We start from the raw sequence: 23,005 nt of genomic DNA on the forward strand, positions 1-23,005 counted from the left end.
GACTGGAAAAGATTGCTGCTATTTGTTAAAAAAAAGAAGCTTCATACCTCTATAATGACACAATGTGAGCTGTTTAACATTAACACAATGCTGTAGCCTATTGTACCCCCTCCAACTTTACATACTTCCCCCATTTTCTTAAACTGTATTCTATTATATTTTGACACTTGCTTTGGCAATGTAAACGTATGCTTTGCTTTCTCAAGCTCCTATGAATTGAAATTGACCTGGTTGCTTCTTTCTCTCGCAGAATCTGGCAACACTGCTGCCGTGCTGTGTGTGAGAACATGTGAACCGAGGAACTGAGACGAGCCACTAGGATCTCTGTGTGCACAACCAACCAACCAACCAACCAACTAACTAACCTGCAAGCCCAGGAGAGAGAGGGGCAGAGGGTACACAATTTTGGAGACATATATATATTTTAAACTTTATTTTAACCGGTTTATCAATGTCTTTTTATTCGATATTATTTGACACACTGGAACATCATGACTTCGGTTTGGAAGAGACTCCAGCGGGTCGGGAAGAGAGCCTCCAAGTTCCAGTTCGCCGCATCCTACCAAGAACTGATGATAGAATGCTCTAAGAAATGGTGAGTCCTTATAATAATGTAGTTTATAACACATTAATGTACAATAACACTTACATCCTACCAAGAACTGGTGATAGATCAATACACATACATACATAAGAAATGGCGAGTCCTTATTAACACATTAATGTACAATAACACTTACATCCTACCAAGAACTGGTGATAGATCAATACACATACATACATAAGAAATGGCGAGTCCTTATTAACACATGAATGTACAATAACACTACATACATTGTGCTGCTATTTAAGAAGTGTGTTTTCATGTGTGGCAACGCTATTCTGCTGCTGTTCTCTTTTGGGAAGTGGTCTGATAAAGTGTTAAATAAGAATAACCACTTTCACATTCACATTGACGCACTAAGCGCCAATCTCTGCACATGATTAAATTGAAGGGAACACGTGAACACATGGTTTACTTTACCCACGTTCCTATTCGGCAGTTTTATCTTATCATTCTGGCGCTGTAGCGTCATAGTTGTCTTTACAATGTGTCTGAAGTCAGCTATCTTACATTTTGTTGCCGAAATTCCTTGCCACACCAGGTTACACTGTTAAATAGGCTATGGACTCGTTACATAGAGGGAGCTCACGCCCCAAAAAAACTAATATTACTTCCGCGTCTGCAATGCTGTGTTCTTATCATCATGATATGTTATTAAGTGTGCAGTAGACTGACAGTTAGCATAACACTGGGCCGCTGGGCGCAGTTAAAGAAGGTGTCAAAGTGAAATGATCGCAGTGTCTGAGGAGAGGATTGGGGGGGAGGGAGGAGGGGCTCTAGTCTACATGAACAGGTGTACACACACACAGTGATGATGTCAGTTTTGCTGACACAAGGGAGACATTCCCTGTATGTTTCAGACAACATTTTGACTTGGCTGCATGGTTGCTCAGTTGGGTCACACACTATCATAAAGTAACAAGTAAGGTAACAGTTTTTTGAAAATGCCTATATCAGTGATGCTCAAACTTTTTCATGTCAAGGACCCCCAAAATTATATGTATTTGGCTGCGGATCCCAATCTGAAAATATTTTTGTTCCAGGAACCCCCAGAAGCAAAGATTGGAGTTAAAAATGTTCTCTTTAAAAAATGAATACTCAAAGATTTGCACAAATGTTCACGATTTTTCGAAAATATCAGATCCGCAAGCTCATAGCGTGGCACAAATTCAGCTATTCATCAGTGTCCTTATTAAACATGTTCATTGATGAGCATCACATAATTGTGGCACCAATCCAAAGTTTATGGGTGAAGGTTGTAGTTTGATATAGGCCTGCTTCTACCACATAATCTCATCTAGATGTCATCCATCATCTGTCATGTTTTCAATCAGCTGCTGCAGTGCTGAGACAGCTGTTGACACCCAAAAGCAGGCTTCGGCATGTTACGACAGGGTCGTGGACAAAGAACAACTTTAATTGGGGGAATATTGTGTTTCGGATTATTTTGCATCCTGATTAGGTGAACAAGTTGGGGTCCCACTCCCAGTGCAAAATCGGTTGAGACGGAGGCTACTGTAGTATATTCTAGCCAGACCATCTCTCCAGGAATGTTATCCCACTCTGGCATGGCTGCTTGCTTATTGAAAGAACCCTTGTGCTTTCTTCGGTCCATTCTCCACGCTTTGTATACAGGGGTTCCTTGGAATTTGGGCTCTGTGACCACAACAAGCCATATTGACTAGGCTAGCTATATTTACAGGGCCCCCTGTCAGAGCCCTATGAATCTTGGCACACATGGTGTGGCATAAGGTCAGTTAAGTAAGGTGGTGCCTGTCCTTTGGTCTTCTTGAGCTTTCAGCCATTTCTTTTTCCCAAGTGTTTCTTTTCCGGCTGACCTCTGAGTTAATTTGATAAAGTAATTGATTGTCTGTGTGGAAGTAAGTATGGTGTCAGGCTGAATTCCACCGCTGCCTTGTTGCACTGGGATTCAGTGAAGCACCAACTTCAACTCCATGTGACTCTGCTGACGCATATTATTTACTATTCAAGACTCTTATTTTTCTCCTGGATCTCCTCCATATTGGCCATAATAACATTGGTGACTGGATCTTGGCTCAGAATTTTCGTGCATTAGATATATTCATATCGTTTTGTCAGGCAAACCTTTTATCTGTAAAATTACAAAATATTATGTTTTGTTTTTTTAATTAAATACAAAAAGTGCCGATCTACAAGCTCAAAGGTGGGTTTTATAAATATTTAACCAATGAAATGTATTAACAAGAGCTTGTGACTAAATAATAACATTGGATCCATTGGAACACAGGTTATTTTTTCCATTTCTGAAAAGTCAGTTTTGTACATGAAGGTTTTCACCCTACAGCAACTATATACATACAGTACAGTGTTACATCAAGATCAGCTTCAGGCTGGCTCAGATTAAGGAAAACAACGAAATATGTTTACAGTAGGTTACCATAATTATGCAGAGGATACCCCAGATGTACATAACTATAATATCACCAGGGGACTAGGGCGACCCTACAGTATAACCGAATGGTTAAGGTGCATACCACATGTTAAGGTGCATGTATATACCGCATGGGAGCAAAATGCCCTTTTCAGCGTGTCCCCGGTTTGACTCCCGGCCGGCCAGACTGTTTGCAGTGTGTCATTCCCCTGCTTTGGGACTATGGTCCAATACAAGCACTGAGTAAATGCATTGAAAAAAAATCTATCACTGAATGTGCCAGAATATTCTTCAAATAAACAAAGACAAAACTGAAGTAGGAGCCAACGAAGAACGATTAAAAGTCGTTGCTCAATCGGTAATGTTAAAAACCACAACCCAAGCCAGAGATCTTGGTGTAGTCATACACTCAGACCTGAAACAGACCTGCCACATTAGACAATTTACAAAGTACTATCATCTTAAAAATACATCAAGGATTTAAGAATGTAGCAGGATTTGGAAAAAAAACGTGTCCGTGCATTTATCTTCATTCAGCACAGTAAAGGTGTCTTTGCAGGTCTCCCTAAAAAATCAATCAGACTGCTGCAGTTGATTCAGAATACTGCTACTTGTGTCCTCACTAATAACAAGAAAGTCCGATCATATCACTCCAGCTCTTAACTATTTACACCGGCCCCCTGTATGTCAATTAATTGATTTCAAAATACTGCTGTTGGTGTATAAAGCATTGAATGGTTTAGGGCCAAAGCTTCTGCTTCTGCTATCCACAGACGCACAGAGTGAAAACCAAATGTGGAGAGAAGCAGAGTTCTGTTTTTAGGCTCTATGCACAGCCATAATGGAGAGAAATTGGGCCACTTCCTTCACAGGTGTTACCAATGATGCTAATGAAGGCTCTGTTCCATTCTGGTCAAACAGAGTCAGGGTGCTGATATTGTGCATGTTGGCTCACTGGAAACACTCTGCTACGCCAGTGGGTCTCAAAGTGTGGTCCAGGGACCCTCATGGTTCCTTGAGGGGGTTCCAAATGGCCCCTTACGGATGTGTAACTCTGAGAGTGTACAAATGGAACCAAATGGACATTTGTACACTCTCAGAGCTATAGGGCAAAGCAGTGGCGGCCATTTTCTGGTTCCACTTCAAAATACTCAATGCATTTTTCCCATTGACATTTCCAAAAATATTTATATCAATTCATTTAAGCCTAGAATCAAGCCATCCAGGGTCCTGGTGAATCATGACCATAAAACTTTTTTTTCTGTGATTTTTAAATTTTTTATATTTGATTATATGATATACTATATTTAATAAATACCCTTTGTTTTGCCGTTTTCAAAAAAGTTTTTTTCACAGAATCAAACGTTTTATGGTCATGATTCACCAGGACCCTGGATGGCTTGATTCTAGGCTTAAATAAATTGATATAAATATTTTTGGAAATGTCAATGGGAAAAATGCATTGAGTATTTTGAAGTGGAACCAGAAAATGGCCCCCACTGCTATGCCCTATTATGGGGGTCCTTGAAATCAAAAAGTTTGAGAACCAAGTGCTGTGCTACACTAAAATGGAACAGAGCCTTCATTAGTATCATTGGTAACACCTGTTAAGGAAGTAGGGAAGGAGTTCAATTTCTTGCCAATATGGCTGCTCTGCATAGAGCCTAAAGTTTGTTTAAATTCATTTCTTGAACTGCCCTGTAACTTATTTTCTATTCTCCTAAGTCTGTAATACTTTTTTTAAAACTGTATTTAGATGTTTACTGTGTATAATGTGTTTCTTTAGCACTTTGTCTTATAATGCTTTTAATGTTTTGTGTAAAACACATTGCCTTGTTGTTGAAATGTGTTATGCAAATAAACATGCCTTGCCTTGCCCTAAGTGCCAGCGTAGCTAGGTAGGCCCTTTTCACTACTGGCTCAGTCTGGCTGTACTCGGTCAGTCTTGGCACTAGAGGAGTTCCATTAATTCCATTAGAGTTGCTCACAGCGCATTCAGCATGTGCCTCCAATCTCCCAGACCTGGCTTGTAGAGCTGGCCTGCCTAGCTGTCAGTGTGTTTATGTAGCCTTTAGCTGCATTACACACAGGCCAGTAGCAACAGGTTTTCGTTCTGTGTGTTGATATTAACGCCCTTGGAATCACAGTTTACTTGACAAAACATAATTATAATTATGTATTTATTGTGTTTTGGGCCAGTCAAATCAAGATCCAGCATATTAAATAGTCCTTTATCTGTGACTCTTCCAGAACATCTGGTGACCGGTTCTTTGGTATGTGATCCCACTGGCTGAGAATCACTGATCTAGACAATGTACGCACTACGCAGTTGTTTGGGTTCAGTGTAGTGCAGAAGTAGGTTAAATTGGATTGAAATTGGGTTCGAATTACGTAACTGCCACACCTTAAATTACATGATAGGTGAAATATTTGCTTGTTGATGGCTTAAATATCTACCAGTAACAGGTTGTGTTTCTCGCAGAGTAACAAACATTGTCTTGATCTGGATCAACGTGTGTCAGAAGAGCTAGGCCTCTACATGTTGAAATCTCTTTACAGGATGATCATGTGATGCAACAAAAACCACAAACCACATCAGGGGCAGAACCCAACCTGTGTGAAGGAAGTATGGGCTATATGCATTGTGTAGCTCTCATAATGACAGTACATTTCTGTCCTATACGTAGTCACACACTGATGTCTGAACACGTTGGCCGGATGCAAATCCATTTTTAACATCTATTTGAGCGAATTAGCTATGCTCTTATGCTGATGCAAGAGAGCAGCAAGTTCAGTGCCTCGAGAACACTTTGACAGGGTGTGTGTTGGCTGTGGATGGACTTGCCTCAGCTGTTGCGGGATTTAGACCTGTTTACATACAGTTACGGGTCAGTCTCCATAATATCTCAATTCTACCCCATCAAACCTGACACCTTTAATTTCCGGGGTTGCAGAGCTGAGGCCCACATTGTCATGTCAGTTATGTCAGAGCTAGCTTATGGCCTAGTTCTCCCTTCAGTGCAGACTGCATGTCGGATCTGCTAATAGAGGGGATAAACGCTTGTTGTTTATGTTTCCTCTGTAGAGGAATGTGTGAAATGTGGATCATCTTGACTGTTACCCCTTGTCAAAAGATAACTGATTAAGCCTAATAGAGAGACAGAGAGAGAGAGAGAGAGAGAGTGTGTGTGTGTGTGTGTGTGCGTGTGTGCGTGTGTGCGTGTGTGCTTGCGTGCGTGCGTGCGTGCGTGCATGTGCGCGTGTGTGGGTGTGGTGTATTCCATGCACAATTTCCTGAAGCTAATGCATGTTAATTCAAACCAGTGTAGTCCTGGTTTATAATTGTTTTGGGTCATGTGACCTTCATGAGTCTCCATGTATTTGACCAGCTTATTGGCATTGGCACCATATACTGTATATATGCCATCTGTTATTACTTAATTCACAGTAAAGACTAAAGTATCATTCATAGTCGGACGTAAGGATACGTAACCAGCGCCAGCGCTCCTTGCGTTGTCGTTTTTGTCTCCCCCTCCGTCACTTACGGCTCCAGGATTTCCGTCCGTGCGATCAACATTCACCGTCAGGCCGACGTACGTTCGTTTGTACGTTGGCTGTAGTACCAGTGGAAACCGTTGGCAGTATATCAGGGAAAAAAAGTTTTCCTTGGGCACTCTTTCTCCACAAAAAGACCCACGTTGGTGGTGGAAGTACTTGAGTAAATGTACTTAATTACTGTGACAAAATGAACCCAGCCAGCCATTCCCTAAACACACACACACACAAATAATATAGCACAGTGCAGTATGGGTCGAAACTCACGTTTTGTAGACAACCATTGTTTTTTGTCTAGTTTGTGGACTAGTTTGTGTCTTTTATTGCGTTGTTTTGGCGTCCATTTTAGCGCTGTTGCCAGGTTTTGTGAGAGAAATAAGCAACCAGGTCTATGAAAACAAGCCCAAAATAATCGACTAGGCCACATCACATGAAAATAGCAGATCTACAATATCTATTTGAGAATCACTGGTTTAAATAATAATTGGCCCAAATAAGCAACCACTTTAGAAACAAGCCCAAATAAAACCGCAACCACCAATGTTTGTTTACAAGCAACTTTACAGAAAAATAAGCCCAAAGTCGCTTATAATAAGCGGACATGGCAACACTTTTCACAACATTTAAAACCTCGCAGCTGCCATCTAGTGGATTAATAGGTGTACGACGCCCAACGTTATAATTCCTACGGATTTAACGTCAGCGACTATGCATGCGTCTGTAAAGAACGGACGGAATCCCTCACCCCCTGACGCACGTTTTAGACCCATCTAGGGACTATGAACGGGCCTTAAGTCCTACTACAGTAGCAGATAATATCAATACAGTATGTGACCTATAATCATTTATGGTCAACTCACAGGCCGCCTAATGGAGTACGACTGTAGATAACCTTGGCCACCCTTAATTGACTTCTGACTTCATAACAACACGGTAACCTCTTCATGACAAGTAGAGCAACAGGTGTAGGGTTGCCGTTAAGCTTCTAGTGACTGGTTGGCTGATAGTTCAGTGACTCTGCCATTCTCTATTTCTGTGTTGTCCCTCTCTCTCACGCTGGCCTTTCTCCACAATCCCCACAGTTGCTATAAGTGTCATGAATGCAACATGAGAAGTCCCCGAGTGAGTGTCTACACCCTACCCTCAGTATGCACTGTCTGTAAAATCCTGAGAATAACCCAGACCCGTTGGTCCATTTGGTAACATTTGTCATACTGTGACGTCATATTGACTTCCAAATATGGAGGTGTTTTCCTCTCCGTTGACTTCTCCATTGAATTCAAAGTTTAAAAAGCTTAAAACAAAAAGTATAATACACTAAAAAAGTGTGCTCCTCTGTGCACATATCTCTGCCAGGCCAGGTTGCCTATCCAGGGCTCAGCTGATAGCTGAGAAGGTGCATACCATAGGCGCTGATGCCTGACAGCGAGTCCCAAGTTCAGTTTGTGAACTATCAATACAATTAAATAAAAAATAAAAGATAAAAATAAAAACACTGTGTAGTGGCCTGTTATAGCACCACCATGAGGCTGATTTAATTTCCTTAATTGAAAATGTTTGGTGTGGGGGTTATTTCTTGGCCTATTGGAGTGTGCATGTAAAGTTTCACGCAGATCAATCCATTGGTGGCCGAGATTAGCTGCTCACAGACAGACAGACTCACAGACAGACAGACTCACAGACAGACAGACTCACAGACAGACAGAATCACAGGGGCTAAAACACACCACCCCTGGCGGAGATAATTATGTGAAAAATATTCAGGGATTTGGTCTACTGGCAGTGAGCACAATACATTTCGCGCTGATTGGTCCAATGGTTTGTGAGATCAGACACACACACACACACACACACACACACACACACACACGCACACGCACACGCACACGCACACGCACACGCACACGCACACGCACACACACACACACACACACACACACACACACACACACACACACACACACATCATAGTCATCATGGTGGTGCTATAACAGACCGATTCGTTTTACCTATAACTGCACCTATCTGTGTAAAACTTTGTATGCGCGCTCCCTAGAGACCAAGGAAAAAGCATTGCCCTGCATTTTTCACATCTGCCTTTTATAGCGCTACGAGGAGGCCGACTTCTGTAAAACACATTTTGGGTATTACTCCTTCAGATATGATCCAAATTTCACGCAAATCGGTACACATGATCTCTATAGTCATGTCTGTGATCTGTTTGCTTTTTATATTCCATCCTGATTGGCTAAGATTGACATCTAAAGTTTGCAGGAGTGGCCCGTTTTGAACAAAATGACGCAAATCATGAATGCAGCGTCCTATTGCGGTGAAACTTTGCAGGCACATTTGCACTACGTTGAAGAACAAATGCCACCCTTTTAACATTGCCCTATTATAGCGCCACCAGGAGGCCTATTTAATGCAAAACAATTTTTTTATATTACTTCAACAAATTTTGTCCAAACATCACTGAAATCGGCATACATTTTATCTATTGTCAAGTGATCAAGACGGATCCGTCCGATTTTTCATATTCCATCCTGATTGGCGAATTCCGAAAATTGCTGGCCCACAATATCCTACCTGACCTGGCTCCGAGGAGCACTTTTTCTAGTTGTATTTTGGTTTTGGTTTTGCAGCTTGTGTTTGAGTTCACATCTAATGTACTCTTGTTGAAAGTCACTGCATGCATTGCTGTCATGGACTCATCTGAAGGGCATGGTGATCTCAATCTTGCAACTAAAAAAAGTGACTCAAATAGTGGCAGTGATGAATGAAGTGAATAGAAAAGATTAAGTCTGCGGAAAGAGCTGTCTCAAGAAGAGCTTAGGCCAGCAAGGTCAATATCACCTTTTAAATCGCTTGTTGAACTGTAATAGACTTGCTTTTTTGTGATGTACAGTAGCCTATTATTTCTGCCATTGTTTAGTCTTCCCATCTATTCCATTTCTATTTCTCTTTGTATTGCCTTGTTTTATGTCGGATTTTATTTCATGAGTATGATGTTGTTGGCTTTTATGTGATCAGTAAAACACACAGCAAAATCATCGGTGTTAGTTCAACAACTCTGAGAGAGTTAAATTGAGATAGAAAGTGAGATATGGGACAGGAAGTCCCATGTCCAGTGTGACGTACAGGTACAGACAGACGTGTTTTATGAAAGTATGAGTGTCGCTGTGGGTGCCTAGACCACGCCCTCCATTGACTCTACCCTGAGGGGAGTGAAGTGAACACACCAGTAGAAAAGAAAACAAACCTGCTCATTATGTGTTAACCCATTAAGACCTGTGGCCGATTATACAAATGTCTTCTAAATCCTAGAGTTTTCTGAAAAACCTATGTTGCTATATCAGTGGTTCTCAAACTTTTCGTGTCACCCCCAAAATTATATTATGTATTTGGCCGCGGACCTGCATCTCAAAATATTTTGTACCAGGGACCCCCAGAAGCAAAGATTTGAGTTCAAAAGGTTCGCTTTAAAATATATATATATTCAAAGATTTGCACGAAATTTCAAGATTTTTCAAAAATAGCAGATCTACAAGCTTGCAGCGCGGCACAAAGTGAGCTTGTATATCTGCTATTTTTGAATAGCCAACGTAAAAATCTAAAATTACAGGTGCTTTCCTGGTTTTAATGGGTTAACAGTGACACACATACGACTCTCTCTCAACTTCATTGTCTGTCAGTTCTCTCTCTCACTTACCTCTCTCTCTCTCAGTCTATATTTGTCACTCTAACCGAAAGAAGAAACAACTCCATATTTCATATTATGTATATAATATATTTCATACTTTGTCATATGTGTTAAAAGTAGCAAAAATAGGCGATCTACAAGCTCACAACGCGCTGTATCGCGAATATTCACCTACGGTATATGCCCATAATAAGGACTCTAGGTTGAACATGGAGCCTGTCTGTGGGTTTTATAAATACTAACCAAGTCTTAACAAGAGCTTGTGACTAAAGAACTACATTGGATCCATTGGAACACAGGTAACTTTAACTTGAAAAGTAACAGTTTTGGACATACAAGATCTCCACCAACATGTTTCTGTACACACAAGATTTTTTAGATGACCGACATCCACAGTCTGCACACGTATTTTGGTCAGACATTTCCTGACACTGATTTAATCTCAATTTATGTCCGAAACTCCCAGTCCACTTCCAACTGAAGTGGACAGGAGTGGACAGAATGTTTACCTCTGTTATATTCAAACCTTACCGGGAACAAATCAGATTTGTTGGCATTCCTGTCTATCAAGTTTTATTTTTTCTCGATCTCTCACCTACGCACGCACGCACGCACGCACGCACGCACGCACGCACGCACGCACGCACGCACGCACGCACGCACGCACGCACGCACGCACGCACGCACGCACGCACGCACGCACGCACGCACGCACACACACACACACACACACACACACACACACACACACACACAGAGATGTTTATCTTCTTCAGGCATGTCCTTGTCGCTACGGAGTCATAAGATGTTCATTTTCTCCTGGCTGAGGACTAACATCCTGCTCACAGCCCCTCTGCTGTTTTGAGAGCAAGCAGATGTTTTTTGGGCCTTGTTTATTCTGCAGCTTGTATCAGCAACTCCCTCGTCGTGACACGCAAAAATAGGCTCTGTCATGATTAATTGACCACATATATGAAGTTAAACAACTAAATTCTATTCGAACGATATCTTATAAGTAAATTCCGTGCCTCAAAATAGAAGTTTGAGAGCTTTTTTAAGTTTTAAAAGAAAATAGCGCACAGAAAAGATGGCTGCCGCTCGTTTTTGGTCGGGTGCACTCAGGCTGGACTCGGTTCCATTCGGTTTCACTCGAACTCGCCCCCTGATTGGCCAACCTTCGCTGTCAATCACAAAACATTGAGTGAGGACGCTGATAGGACAGTTCACACGGACACGGACGCGCACAGACACGAACATGCGTGCAGATTGGATGTTCATTTACGTCCCAGACAGAGCCGGATACCCGGATGTCAAAACATAAATAGTAGGGAAAATACAGATTTCAGAAAGAGTCTGTGTTTCAATGCAGGAAAACACCCCAGCATCATTATATAGTGGCTGATAGAGGGGAAAAAAATATTTTAAAAAATATATAAATATTTTTAAATTTAGGCTTAAAGTTACCTAGAATCCCCTAATATTCAAAGCAGGATCTTGTAGCATCAGAGGTGGGGACTCTCAAGACCAGTGGCGTAACGCAGAATCGCGGGGCCTCCCCGCGGGAGTTTCACGTGAGGCCCACGTACATGCGCGCACAATATTAATCAACTTTTTTCTTTTTTTTTGCTGTAAAAATATTTGTATCAGCGCAGGCGGGGCCCCCCCTGCTGGTGGCTCCCCCGCACCGCATCACTTGCTGCCCCTCAGTTACGCCACTGCTCAAGACACATGAATGAATTGGAAGTCACAAGTAGTGATGGGTCGTTCATGATCAATTTGTTCAAAATAACTAGTTCATTGCCGTGAACAGGAATGAACAAGTTCACTTCCTGAAAGTGTTACGTTCACGCTTTTGTTCATGCCCCCCGTACACAGGACGGGAGGGCGGGCTGTTCCCGCGACAGACAGACAGCGGTGCGGTTGAGTTGTCTTTCACTAGACAATTTTGCTACTGAACGGTGAACGTGAACAAATCATTTGAACGGATCATTGCCGTTGTCGCAGAATTACTTCCACACTTTTCACTAGTTTTACATTTTAAGTCATATGTCACAGATACGTCATAGACGACTGACGTCAGTAGATGGCTGATGTCACAGGCTGGTCACATGAAGTCCGAGAGCCACATTGGAGCCAGTAGCGTCCCCAGGAATTACATTTAGGGCAGGCGAGATTTTTTTTTTCCCTCGAAAATCGGCGCTCGAAAACCGGCGAAAGTGGCAGTTTTCAAGATGTTTTGGCCATTATCTCTGGAACGGAAGGTCCAATCTGCTCAGTTTTTTTCCTGACTTTGAGGACATTAAGCACGCAATGACACATTTTCGGGTTATTTGGGTTTTCTAGGGGAGGCGAGATCTTAGCTGGGCAGGCGACCGCCTGCCCTGCCTCTACAGTGGGTACGCCACTGATTTGGAGCCATGCAGTTTCTATTTGGATCCTGACATCCACATGATTTACTAGTTTCTTTTACATTAAAGTCTTGTGTATTGACTTGAGACTCAACTCTGGACTTGACTTTAGACTATGACGTATGTAATAAACAAATTGTCAGCCAGGCATTAATCGTTGCCCTCAGTAACCAACCTCAAGCAACGATGAATGCCCGGGTGTGATCGTCTCTATGTATCACACTTCTATTTTAGTTTTATGCTTTCTATAGACCATGCTGTTTGAATGCTTGTAAACAAACAGGTTTTTCCGGTTAGATGTTTTCACAATATAAAATAACATGTCCAGAACATTAGCTATGTCTAGTTTTTCAACCTGTGGATATTTATAACAAAATAATATATTACTAATTGTTGGTAACAATAAAGTGTCCTGTTCTTCCAGAAATTAGGTTAATGAATAATACTGCTCCAATGCGATGCGATGCTGATGCATTTCTTTTTATTGTAGTAATGTCATGATAATTTGGTCTGTTAAGACAGGAGACGGTAGACAGGACACCAAGGGCAGAAAGAGGAGAGAAATGCGAGACATGACAGGAGTTGGATTCAAACTTGGGTTCTCCCGACTCACAAAGAGCATATTGTCGGGTGGAAACCGTGTATTGTACTGTAGATCCAAAACCGTTACTTGTCAGGAAATGGAAAAGGTTATTATTTAGTCACAAGCTCTTGTTTATACTTTTCATTGGTTCAATATTTATAAACCTACATACTTAAAAAGCTGTTCATTCTTGGTGAAAATCTTCAAAAGAAAATGACATTTCCAAAATAGTGAAAATATCAGATCTACAAGGTCACAGTTGCAACTGGTTGTGAGCTTATTTGGCTATTGTTCCACGTCAATGTCAGATGACGAAGAATAAAATAAGGTATTAATTTATGAAAAAAGCTGAAACGATGAAATATTGAAATACAAGGTTTCTGCTCGACAGCGACAATATGGTCTGTTCATTAACTGGCCACCAGGCAACCCACTCTATCACACTTTTAAAGTGTGAAAAAAGCAATCTGATGCTGCAGGTGATTGCAAACTACATATGACATGACAAGATGAATTCACAAGCATTTGTGGTTTCCTGTTAACTGCTCACTCCTTACAATATGTGCTCTCTTCTAATTCCAGGCAACCAGACAAACTGAGAGTGGTTTGGATCAGGAGGAACAGACGACACTGCACCAAGGTACTGCTGCAGGGATGAGAAGACTGCAACAGAGAGGAATATTGCATTAAAAGCTCAAGATGAAAGACGATAATCCTTAAAATAGAGTTTAAGAAGACAGATACTGTAGGAAATTGCAGTAGATTTATTTCACTGATTGTTTGCAAACTGTAGATTCATACGAAAGCTTTGCAGTGGGGAAAGCCCAGGGACTCTTAAGCCGGTGATTCAATTGATCCATTGCTAGTTTTCTATTGGACCAGGTAGTTAATTACACAAAGTGACCTACAGTACATATGTCTAAATTTGCCCCTCACAGCTACACAGAAACAAGTGTTAAAGGAGTAGTTCACCCAAAAATTACTTATTTTCTATCAATTGCACACCCCATGAAGCCTTGAATCCATGGATTTATTTTTGTTTTTGTGGCATTCCTAAGCCAATAATTTGATTCCCGTCTCCTACCGGCTAATGTATCCGGTAGGAGACGCAAAGTAGATCATTTGTGTCTCCTACCGGATACACACCCGGTCAGCAAATTATTGGCTTAGGAATGCCACAAAAACAAAAATAAATCCATGAATTCAAGGCTTCATGGGGTGTGCAATTGATAGGAAATAAGTCATTTTTTGGGTGAACTTCTCCTTTAACACATTGGGTGCCAGAGGTTTATTAAAATATTATACGTTGAGTGCCTGCATTTCTTCCATCCACTTGCGTTATACGTTTCGTGCTGTGAGAAGCCCAGACGCGGAAGTGCATGTAAACAAAGCGTGCGTGCGAGACGGCGGAGGGTCCCGACTAACGCCTGGAACAATAATATTTCCAACGCGACCCTCCATTGCAGCGTGATCGCCGATCGAAAACGGCTCGTTTCCACCACATTAAAAAGAAATGGAGATATTAAGCTTTTAGTCAAGGAGATAACATTGAAAACGCCGACCGGAAGGATTTTTGACATGGAGCCAGATCCAGCCTCTTCTTCTCAGAAACTCCTTGGGTGATGTCAAAGTTTCGTTTTAGCGCCCCACGTGGCCCACATGTATAAAAATAGAATTGGGTCAAAAACGGTCCGGACCGTTTTCGGCACTTCTCGTTTGGACCCTCAAAAACGGTCCGGACCGTTTTTGGCATTCAATGTGTTAATCTAACTCAGAGTTTAAACCATAGTTCAAACCCACAATATTTTTTTCTCTTTTTTTCTCTGTATTAATCCCCTCATTATTTTCTCATTTTGTCCAGCTCCATGGCTGGCAGCCAGGTATCAAGAACCCCTACAGAGGCATGGTGGTGTGGTCGGTGCCAGAGAGCGTGGACATCACCGTCACACTTTTCAAGGTACAATCTCCACCCCCGACCCAACTGTGGCTCGGATAAATTTGGTTTAATCTGAACCGGAAGTATGGATCATACTTATACATATATACGTATACTCAAACACTTACTTTTTCTTTTTCCTTTGTTTTCTTTTCAACAGGACCCTACTGCAGAAGAGTTTGAAGACAAAGATTGGACTTTTGTCATTGAAAATGTGAGTCCTCAGCAACCCCCCAAAAAAACATTGACCTCTTTGGTCATCAAGGCTGTTTAATCAGTAGATATGTGATAACCACTGTTCTCTGTTCACCAGGAGTGTAAGGGCCGTAGGAAGGTGTTGGCGTCCGTTGACGTTAATATGAAGAAGTTTGCCAACGCCACACCAGCCCAATATGACCTTACACTGAAGCTCAAACCCCTGTCAGTGAAAGTAGTAGAGGCCACGTTGAAACTGACCCTGTCCTGTGTGTTCCTGAAAGAAGGCAAAGCCACGTAAGTCACCACTCCACCACATTCAAACAACTCAAAATATAACGCAGCAAAAATTTGTAATTGTTAGGCTACTGTGATTGTGTTCTGAAATTTGTATTGATCTTAATGGGTCATTTCTGGATTGGTTGTACCAGTTAGCCCGTGAACTACACAATCAGGGGTTCGAATCTAGCTCAGGACCTGTGTCATTTCTTCTCTTTACTGTCTCCTTCCACTTCCACGCAAAATGATAAAGCAGAAATGCCTGAAGATAATAAAAATCACACCCTGTGTGAAGTGGGCGGTGTCTTGCTAGCTAATCACAATACTGAATGGAGTCAACCAATCATGTACAAATAATAAATACATTTATTGAAACACTCTTTATGATGGAAGAAACCATAACAAAAAAAAAAGTTAAGTAAGTTATGGTTTCTTATATAGGGCTATGCACATGTGTCATGTGACACTGGCCAATCACAGTCCTGAATAGACTGTGATTGGCCAATCACGGTGCAGGGTTAGGCGGGGTACTTTTTGGCCAATCACAGCGCAGGATTTGTTGTACAAATATCCAAACCTCACTTATAGGGGCGGTTTCACCGCCCAAAAATGTGTGAAATGATATCTGTTGAAGCTTTTCTAACTAAAAAACTTGGTATCTCTGACCACATTTAAGGGGCGTGTTTACAATATCTGCTCCTTTCTTTGTCTGCCATAGAGATGAGGACATGCAGAGCTTAGCCAGTCTTATGAGCTTGAAGCAAAGTGACATCGGAAACCTGGACGATTTCAACGACAGCGACGAGGAAGGTGGCGAGGACAGGAAGGCCCACGTCGGAGTTGGACACGCTATTCCTGTTACCGGTGAAGATCTTAACTGCTCATGCCAGCACCTCATGTTTCACACAGACACTCAGCGTCCTTAGTAATTATTACCACAAACACAAAAACAAACCCACTGAACCCCCAAACTGCTCGAGGGGGCACTGCACTGCATGCATCCCTGCACTCTGACCTCTCTGATGAATTACATATTTATGGGGGAGCTGTGTGTATGTCTAACTAGGAGGGATATACGAAAACATTGCCTTGTGTACATTGACAATAAAGTAATCTTCATATTTACATAAGCTGGAAGAGAGACAGTGACATATGTGACACGTGAGGCTGTAAATCTACTATTTCTGGGGTGCTACACTGGCACCCAACTAAGTATAGATCACTGTATAGGCTCTAGTGACAGTAGTGAGATTTGATTCCTGGTCAGCTAAGGGCACGTGGCCCAGACGCTGAGGTATTATCACTTAGCCTGCCTATGGATTAAGTGCAAGAACACATGCAGAGAAAGTGATGGTAACACACAAAAACACTTGTATACAAAGCCGCCATTGGATGTGTCTGGCGTCATACTGCACATGTGACGGTCTAAATCGAGGGTTTGATTCTGGTAATGATTGCACAACGCAGCCACATGGTGAGGGGTTTTGCAGCCCTTCTCCAGTCTCAGCTGGGGTGCCAGCCAGGCATGGGAGTCACCTTTCACCTCCTTAGCCTTATGTTGCTTTGAACTGTGCTATCTAAACTGCCGGCTCCTCTTTCCTTTTCTGCTATTTTAAATATGTTTTCTCTGATTTCTTCTTCCTGTCTCTTGCCCCCTTGCTGCCTGTCCTCTGGAAGGCCCTGGCCCTCATACCACGAGAGTACAGGACCTGGCTTGGCGGCCTGTGTTTGACTCTGGCGCCACAGGTAACTTCCTGTTTCCTGTTACTCTCCCCTAATCTGAGTCCTGATTGGTCCAAATCACATACTGTAGCATTTAGGGGTGTGCCGATACACTAATTTCACCAAACGATACGATACGATATTTGGCTCACAACTTCGATACGATTTCGATACGATACGATACGCACTTTTTTTTATTATGAAAAATATATGGGGGAGAAAAAAATCAAATGCAAACAAATAATTCTGTTTTTGCATTATTCAGATATGCGAACTTGTAGCTTTCCAGCTACAATAGCCGTTTTGAATCCAAATAGGGCATTAGTGTGACACCTGACCCGAAAAAAAAAAAACATGTTGTCACCCTTTTCACCTCGGGGCTGTTTGCAATTTTTTTTTTTTTTTTTAAAACGATATTTTTTTTTCTTAAAACGATACATATCGTCACGAAAACGTATCGCGATATATCGCGGGACGATATATCGGCACACCCCTACTAGCATTCCATCTTTAGCATTAAATCATGGCATGATATTCACGTGCCTAAAATGTTTTCTGTCAAACTATACATTGCCTTACTACTGTCATTCTTGTCAGTGAAAGCTTTTCAGTTCTTTATAACACTGAAAATAATTATAGTTTGATGAGAGATATTAGGTCAGTCCTGATGAATATTGATCCTCAAGGTTTCAAACCAGTTGTTTAAACCTCCATACATCCTCATGTTGTACATCAGATACTCTCCTTACAGCTAAATGAAGCAAAACAATCAGCATTGGTGTTAGTCTAATCACTATTTGAAGGGTGGCAGGTATATGAAATATGAAAAGTTAATAAGTGGCGTCAATGTGACCTTTTTTATTTGTCTCATTTTCAAAAATTATCAAACTTTATTTAATGCTATACAGTAGGTAACATCAATGCTTCGCATTTGCGATGCATTGTGAGCTATTTTCATGTGAATGTTTGCATATTTTAGCCAAATCTATTTTTGCCAGATGTTTGTCTATTTCCACCTATTATAACATGCCCAGAATAGGGACTCGAGGATTCATGCGGTTAATACGGAATGAAAGAGATTAGTTGTCTTTCACTCACTTTCAGTCCTGGTATGAAGCTACTGAATAAGATTCCTAGTTTTAATAGTTCTGGATGAGTATCTGAGTACTATCCCTGCACATTTACATATCTTCATTATTTCCCACTTACCCTTCCTCTGCTTTGTCTTTCTCCATTTGTCTCTGTAACTCATTATGTCATTTCTTTGATGGCTTTTCTCTACGCCTTCCTTCCTCTTCTCTTCTCTTCCATATCACTCCATCCCCTCCTCTCAACCTGTCAATCAGAGATGGATAGGAGTAGCTCTGGTGGCACCGTCATCCCTGTGCTGTCCCGCCCACCACTACCCGTACCCCCATTACCCCTAAACCCCTCTGCCCCGGTCCCATCTCTCCCCCGTACCAGGCTCACCGATGGCAGCCAACAGGCACGGCCCTCTGTCTATGCCTACTCATTGCCAGCCTTTACCCGCGCTCACCCACCCGCCTTGCCTAAAATCTTCCAGCCTGGTGCAGGCTCAGGTATTGGCTGAGAGACAATTGCTGTTCCGTTTCGGTCTCATGGGATTTGATGTGGTTATGTCTGTATTTGTACACAATCCTTTGTACTATGCATAGATTTGTATATAGCCCAGTCATTATCAGGAATTGGGAACAGCAAAATCCTGAGTGTTAATTTAACACTTACAGTGTGAAAATGGCTTTACACATTGTCAGTGTTAAAATAACATGCAGGAAATTGCTGTGAATGATCCAGATGGCTTTATAGTCTTAATTGAAATAGTATGTGATGTGTTCAGGCACTACACATACATAACTCTTAAAGCCCCCGGCATCCAGACAACTTTACTTACTGCTTTTCCCCAATTTTCTTCCGTACCAACTGCATACTGCGTACTCGGTTGATTCTCGTGAAAGGCAATTTAATTTGAAAGTTAAAAATGAGCACCTGATCAATGTAGTTTTGAGATGAAAGATTACTGCCCGCCACCTTCACCTATAACATCAAGTTAAATCCAAACCAGTAGAGCCTACAGTATTGATAACCAGCTGGCCGGACTCAGTTTGAGCTTCCCTTCCGGACGATGGGATCTGGATAACTAGCCTCGTAAACCACCCCGATCGCAGAAACCGATGTCTGCTGAAATGAAAATGAAATCGAATTCCGCGACCAGGTTTTACCAGGCTACTGGATAACGTCACTTTCAGACAAATACCAGGAGGAATTGAAAAAGTGTGCTTGTCAGAAATGTTCTTGTGCCTCTGGAATCAATGGTATATGCCTCTGTTGGTAGTGGAAAACATTAAACAGCTGAAAAACGCTAAGAATAGTGGTGGGTTCTCCTCTCCAAAGAGGTTGTTGGACAGGCTCGGCTCCGAAGGCAGATGATTTGGAGTTATGTAATACTGCATGCATCTTTCATAGGTCCTAGACCACCCTCTGCTGTTTTAATAAGTAAGCCCATGGCAGAGTGCAGAGGAATGAACGGAATGGCCCAGCATAATCACATTCTCCGCTCCTATCTGTTCGACATTTATTACCAAGTTTTGGAGAGCAATCGCCTCGTTTCCATAGCACAGGTCCAGCCTGCCAGTGAATGTGCTCATTCTGTGCACAGTGTGCAGTGGCATATTTATGGCACTTGGCTCCGCTCCATCTACATCCTGTCAGGGCTGTTGTTAACTTGCCTACACAGTAAAATTATTTAACTCTGAAAGTGTAAAGAATGTACCCGTGTAGGGGAAGTGAGGTCAGGTTAACAGTCGTTCTCAATCTTTTTGATTTCAATGACCCCCAGTTTGATATGCACTATAGGCAACAAACTCCCATTTTATTCCATTATTATAATTATTTTAACCTCTGGGAGTGGACCCCAATCTACACTGTAAAATCCTCAGTGTTAGTTTAACTCTGAGAGAGTGTACAAATGGAACGAAACTGACCTGTAAGGGTCCATTTGGACCCCTGGTGGTCCCCGGACCCGTTATTGAGAAACAGTGGAATATACTATTTCAACTTCAATAACTACTTTATTGTCACATCACAGGTTTACAGGTGTAAAAAAAAAGTGTGAAAGAAATTTTGAAAGTTCCCAGCATTTGCATGTTTTCATGAAAGGGAAGAAAAATAGAGATAGAAAGAAAGAACAATTAAAACAGGACAGATATTCTATTTTTTATAGGGAACATTTTTAACTAAAATCTTTGCTTCTGGGGATTCCTGGAACAAAATATTTTGAGATGGGGGTCCGTGGTCAAATACATATAATTGTGGGGGTCCTTGACATGAAAAAGTTTGAGCACCACCGATATAGCAACATACGTTTTTTCAGAAAACTGTTCTGATTTAGAAGACATTTGTAAAATCTGCCTCAGGTCTAAATGGGTTAAATTGGGATGGTAAGCTCAAAGCTGTGATGCTGACTTGCTGTCCCTGAGCATTGCTCTTGTGCTTTATATACGTCACCTTCTCCGACCACTGTGTGTCCCTTTTCTGTCCCGTATGGTCTCCTTAGTGGCCGCCGCTCTCCCTCGGAGACCGCATAGCTTCCACAGCGGCGACTCCTCTCCCATCGAGGGCCAGGGACCCCCTGCTCCTCCCTCCTTCACCGCTCTCGCTCCCACGGCCCTCTCTGGCTCCTTCCCTGAGCTCACCACCTTTGCCTTATGCTCTCCCCCTGCTGCTGCTCCTCCTGTCCCACCTCTCCACCCTCCCCCTATCTCTGACATCCCAGAATCAGGTACTAGATCTTTTTTTATTTGTTAGACAGTCTGTGCATGTCTCCAGGGGGAAAACAAAACAAAACATATGAATAGCTGACGCTCAGAGCTTCAACTATTCCGATTATTTACGGGTATACCGAAGCAGAACTGCCTTGCTTCAGTATATTAAAAAATGGCTGTTAATTGTTGTTGGTTTCCTATTGGCTAATCCCCTGGTTAAAAGTATAGTTCACCCCAAAAAGTACTTATTTTCTATCAATTACACACCCCATGAAGCCTTCAATTCATGATTCAAGATTTTTTTGTTTTTGTCGCATTCCTAAGCCAATGATTAAATGACCGGCGGAGACTCAATTGACATGCATTTGAGTCTCCTACTGGAGACTCCGCCGCCGGTCATCAAATTATTGGCTTAGGAATGAGACAAAAACAAAAGAAATCTCCATGAATTCAAGGCTGGGGTGTGTAATTGATAGAAAATAAGTAATATTTGGGGTGAGCTACTCCTTTAAAGATGCACGCTGTCTTCACCTTTCTCCCCTCTCTCCTCTCCTCCTTTTTAAATTAATTTTATTCATTTTTCATTTGATTATTTCCTTCCTCTTTGTCCATCCTCCTCTCTCCAAGCCACTTACGCTGCAGCTCGATCGAGCGCCTGGAGTTCTCACGCCTCCTCCTCTTCCTCCACCTCCACCTCCACCTCCACCTCCACCTCCACCTCAGCCTCCTCCTCAAAGTCCCTTCTGACCGCCCCACCTCCCACCTCTCAGCCTCCCCCCATTCCCAGCCGACCCACAGCTCACCCCACTTCCCAGGGCCTCACCAGGCCCACTAGCCTGCCGTCTGCCCCGGACACAGGTACCCGTGCAGAGCCACAGTGGTGGAAGATGCTATTCCCTATATGACATGCCCAGAATAGGGATGCTAGGGTGCATGGCGTTGATTTATCTCTGAAAATGTAAAAACGCACCCCTCATTTAAAGCTGCAGTCAAAACACCTCTTCAGACTTCACCTCATCCCCTAGCATTCCTTATTTCCTATTAACTTTGATTGATTTACTTGACTTTTGACTTTTTCACACCCGCTAAATGCCTAAAATATATACAGTATATAAGAAATGGACCCCTAGAAATCACTTTGTACACTTCCAGCTTTAAATGAACACTCCGGATTTTACTGTGTAGCAGGGCATTTTTCAGTTTTTTCAGCTGTCAGATCATGACATTGCCATTACATAACATTTGCATTATGTTAATTTGTGCACAAAATAATGATACAAATTAAATATCTGCTCATATATTTCAGTTTCTAAAATTAATTTCAATAATAATTTAATCTAGCTTTGTTTTTTTGGGTTGTTCTCTCTCTTTCTTCCCTTTAACTTGACTACTTTCCCTTAACTTAATAACCTATGAAACCACTGGATAATCTGTGTGCATGTGTCCCTTCCCTCCAATGCTCTCCATACCTTTATTTTCTGACCTGTCTGCTTCCATGGCTACTACTGTATGTTCTTATGCTTCACTCTCTTTATTTCCCTGTATCCCTCCATTCTGTTCTGTCTACTCTCTCTTTCCTAGCTCCCTGGCAAAGCGAATGGAGGCCTCCTAAATGTCAGGCCCCTCTAGCCCAGCCAGAACTCTCCCCCAAGTTTTTGCGTCCCTGTCCCCCTGACCCTGGGCAGCCTGTGGCCCTGCGGACAGAGCCGGGCATAGAGACGCCATGTAATGCTGCTTTGTCTGAGTCCGACCCAAGCATGGCCTCATCGCCCGCTGAATCCGCTGAGCACCCTCCCTCCCTTGTATCTAAATCCTCCGAGACCCCTTG

General features: G+C 42.2%; 1 protein-coding gene across 12 annotated transcripts in view; it reads left to right on the forward strand.

Annotated features, from left to right (window-relative positions):
• Positions 1-308: 308 nt before the first annotated feature.
• The window catches only part of ehbp1l1a (EH domain binding protein 1-like 1a), a 54,618-nt gene continuing 31,921 nt past the window's right edge, over positions 309-23,005 (forward strand). For 9 of the 12 annotated variants that reach the window (XM_080452206.1, XM_080452210.1, XM_080452213.1 and 6 more), the window contains exons 1-11: positions 309-595; positions 13,846-13,903; positions 15,125-15,220; positions 15,360-15,413; positions 15,513-15,691; positions 16,392-16,537; positions 17,351-17,419; positions 18,742-18,975; positions 20,970-21,194; positions 21,805-22,035; positions 22,759-22,902. In XM_080452206.1, the coding sequence (XP_080308332.1) occupies positions 492-595; positions 13,846-13,903; positions 15,125-15,220; positions 15,360-15,413; positions 15,513-15,691; positions 16,392-16,537; positions 17,351-17,419; positions 18,742-18,975; positions 20,970-21,194; positions 21,805-22,035; positions 22,759-22,902 (1,540 nt within the window). In that variant the 5' untranslated portion in view covers positions 309-491. The remainder of the gene's footprint in view (positions 596-13,845; positions 13,904-15,124; positions 15,221-15,359; positions 15,414-15,512; positions 15,692-16,391; positions 16,538-17,350; positions 17,420-18,741; positions 18,976-20,969; positions 21,195-21,804; positions 22,036-22,758; positions 22,903-23,005) is intronic. The other 3 variants (XM_080452212.1, XM_080452214.1, XM_080452216.1) reach the window with 3 other exon arrangements.

The sequence above is a fragment of the Gymnoscopelus braueri genome (genome assembly GCF_963280865.1).
Source record: "Gymnoscopelus braueri genome assembly, chromosome: 15".
NCBI classification, from domain to species: domain Eukaryota; kingdom Metazoa; phylum Chordata; class Actinopteri; order Myctophiformes; family Myctophidae; genus Gymnoscopelus; species Gymnoscopelus braueri.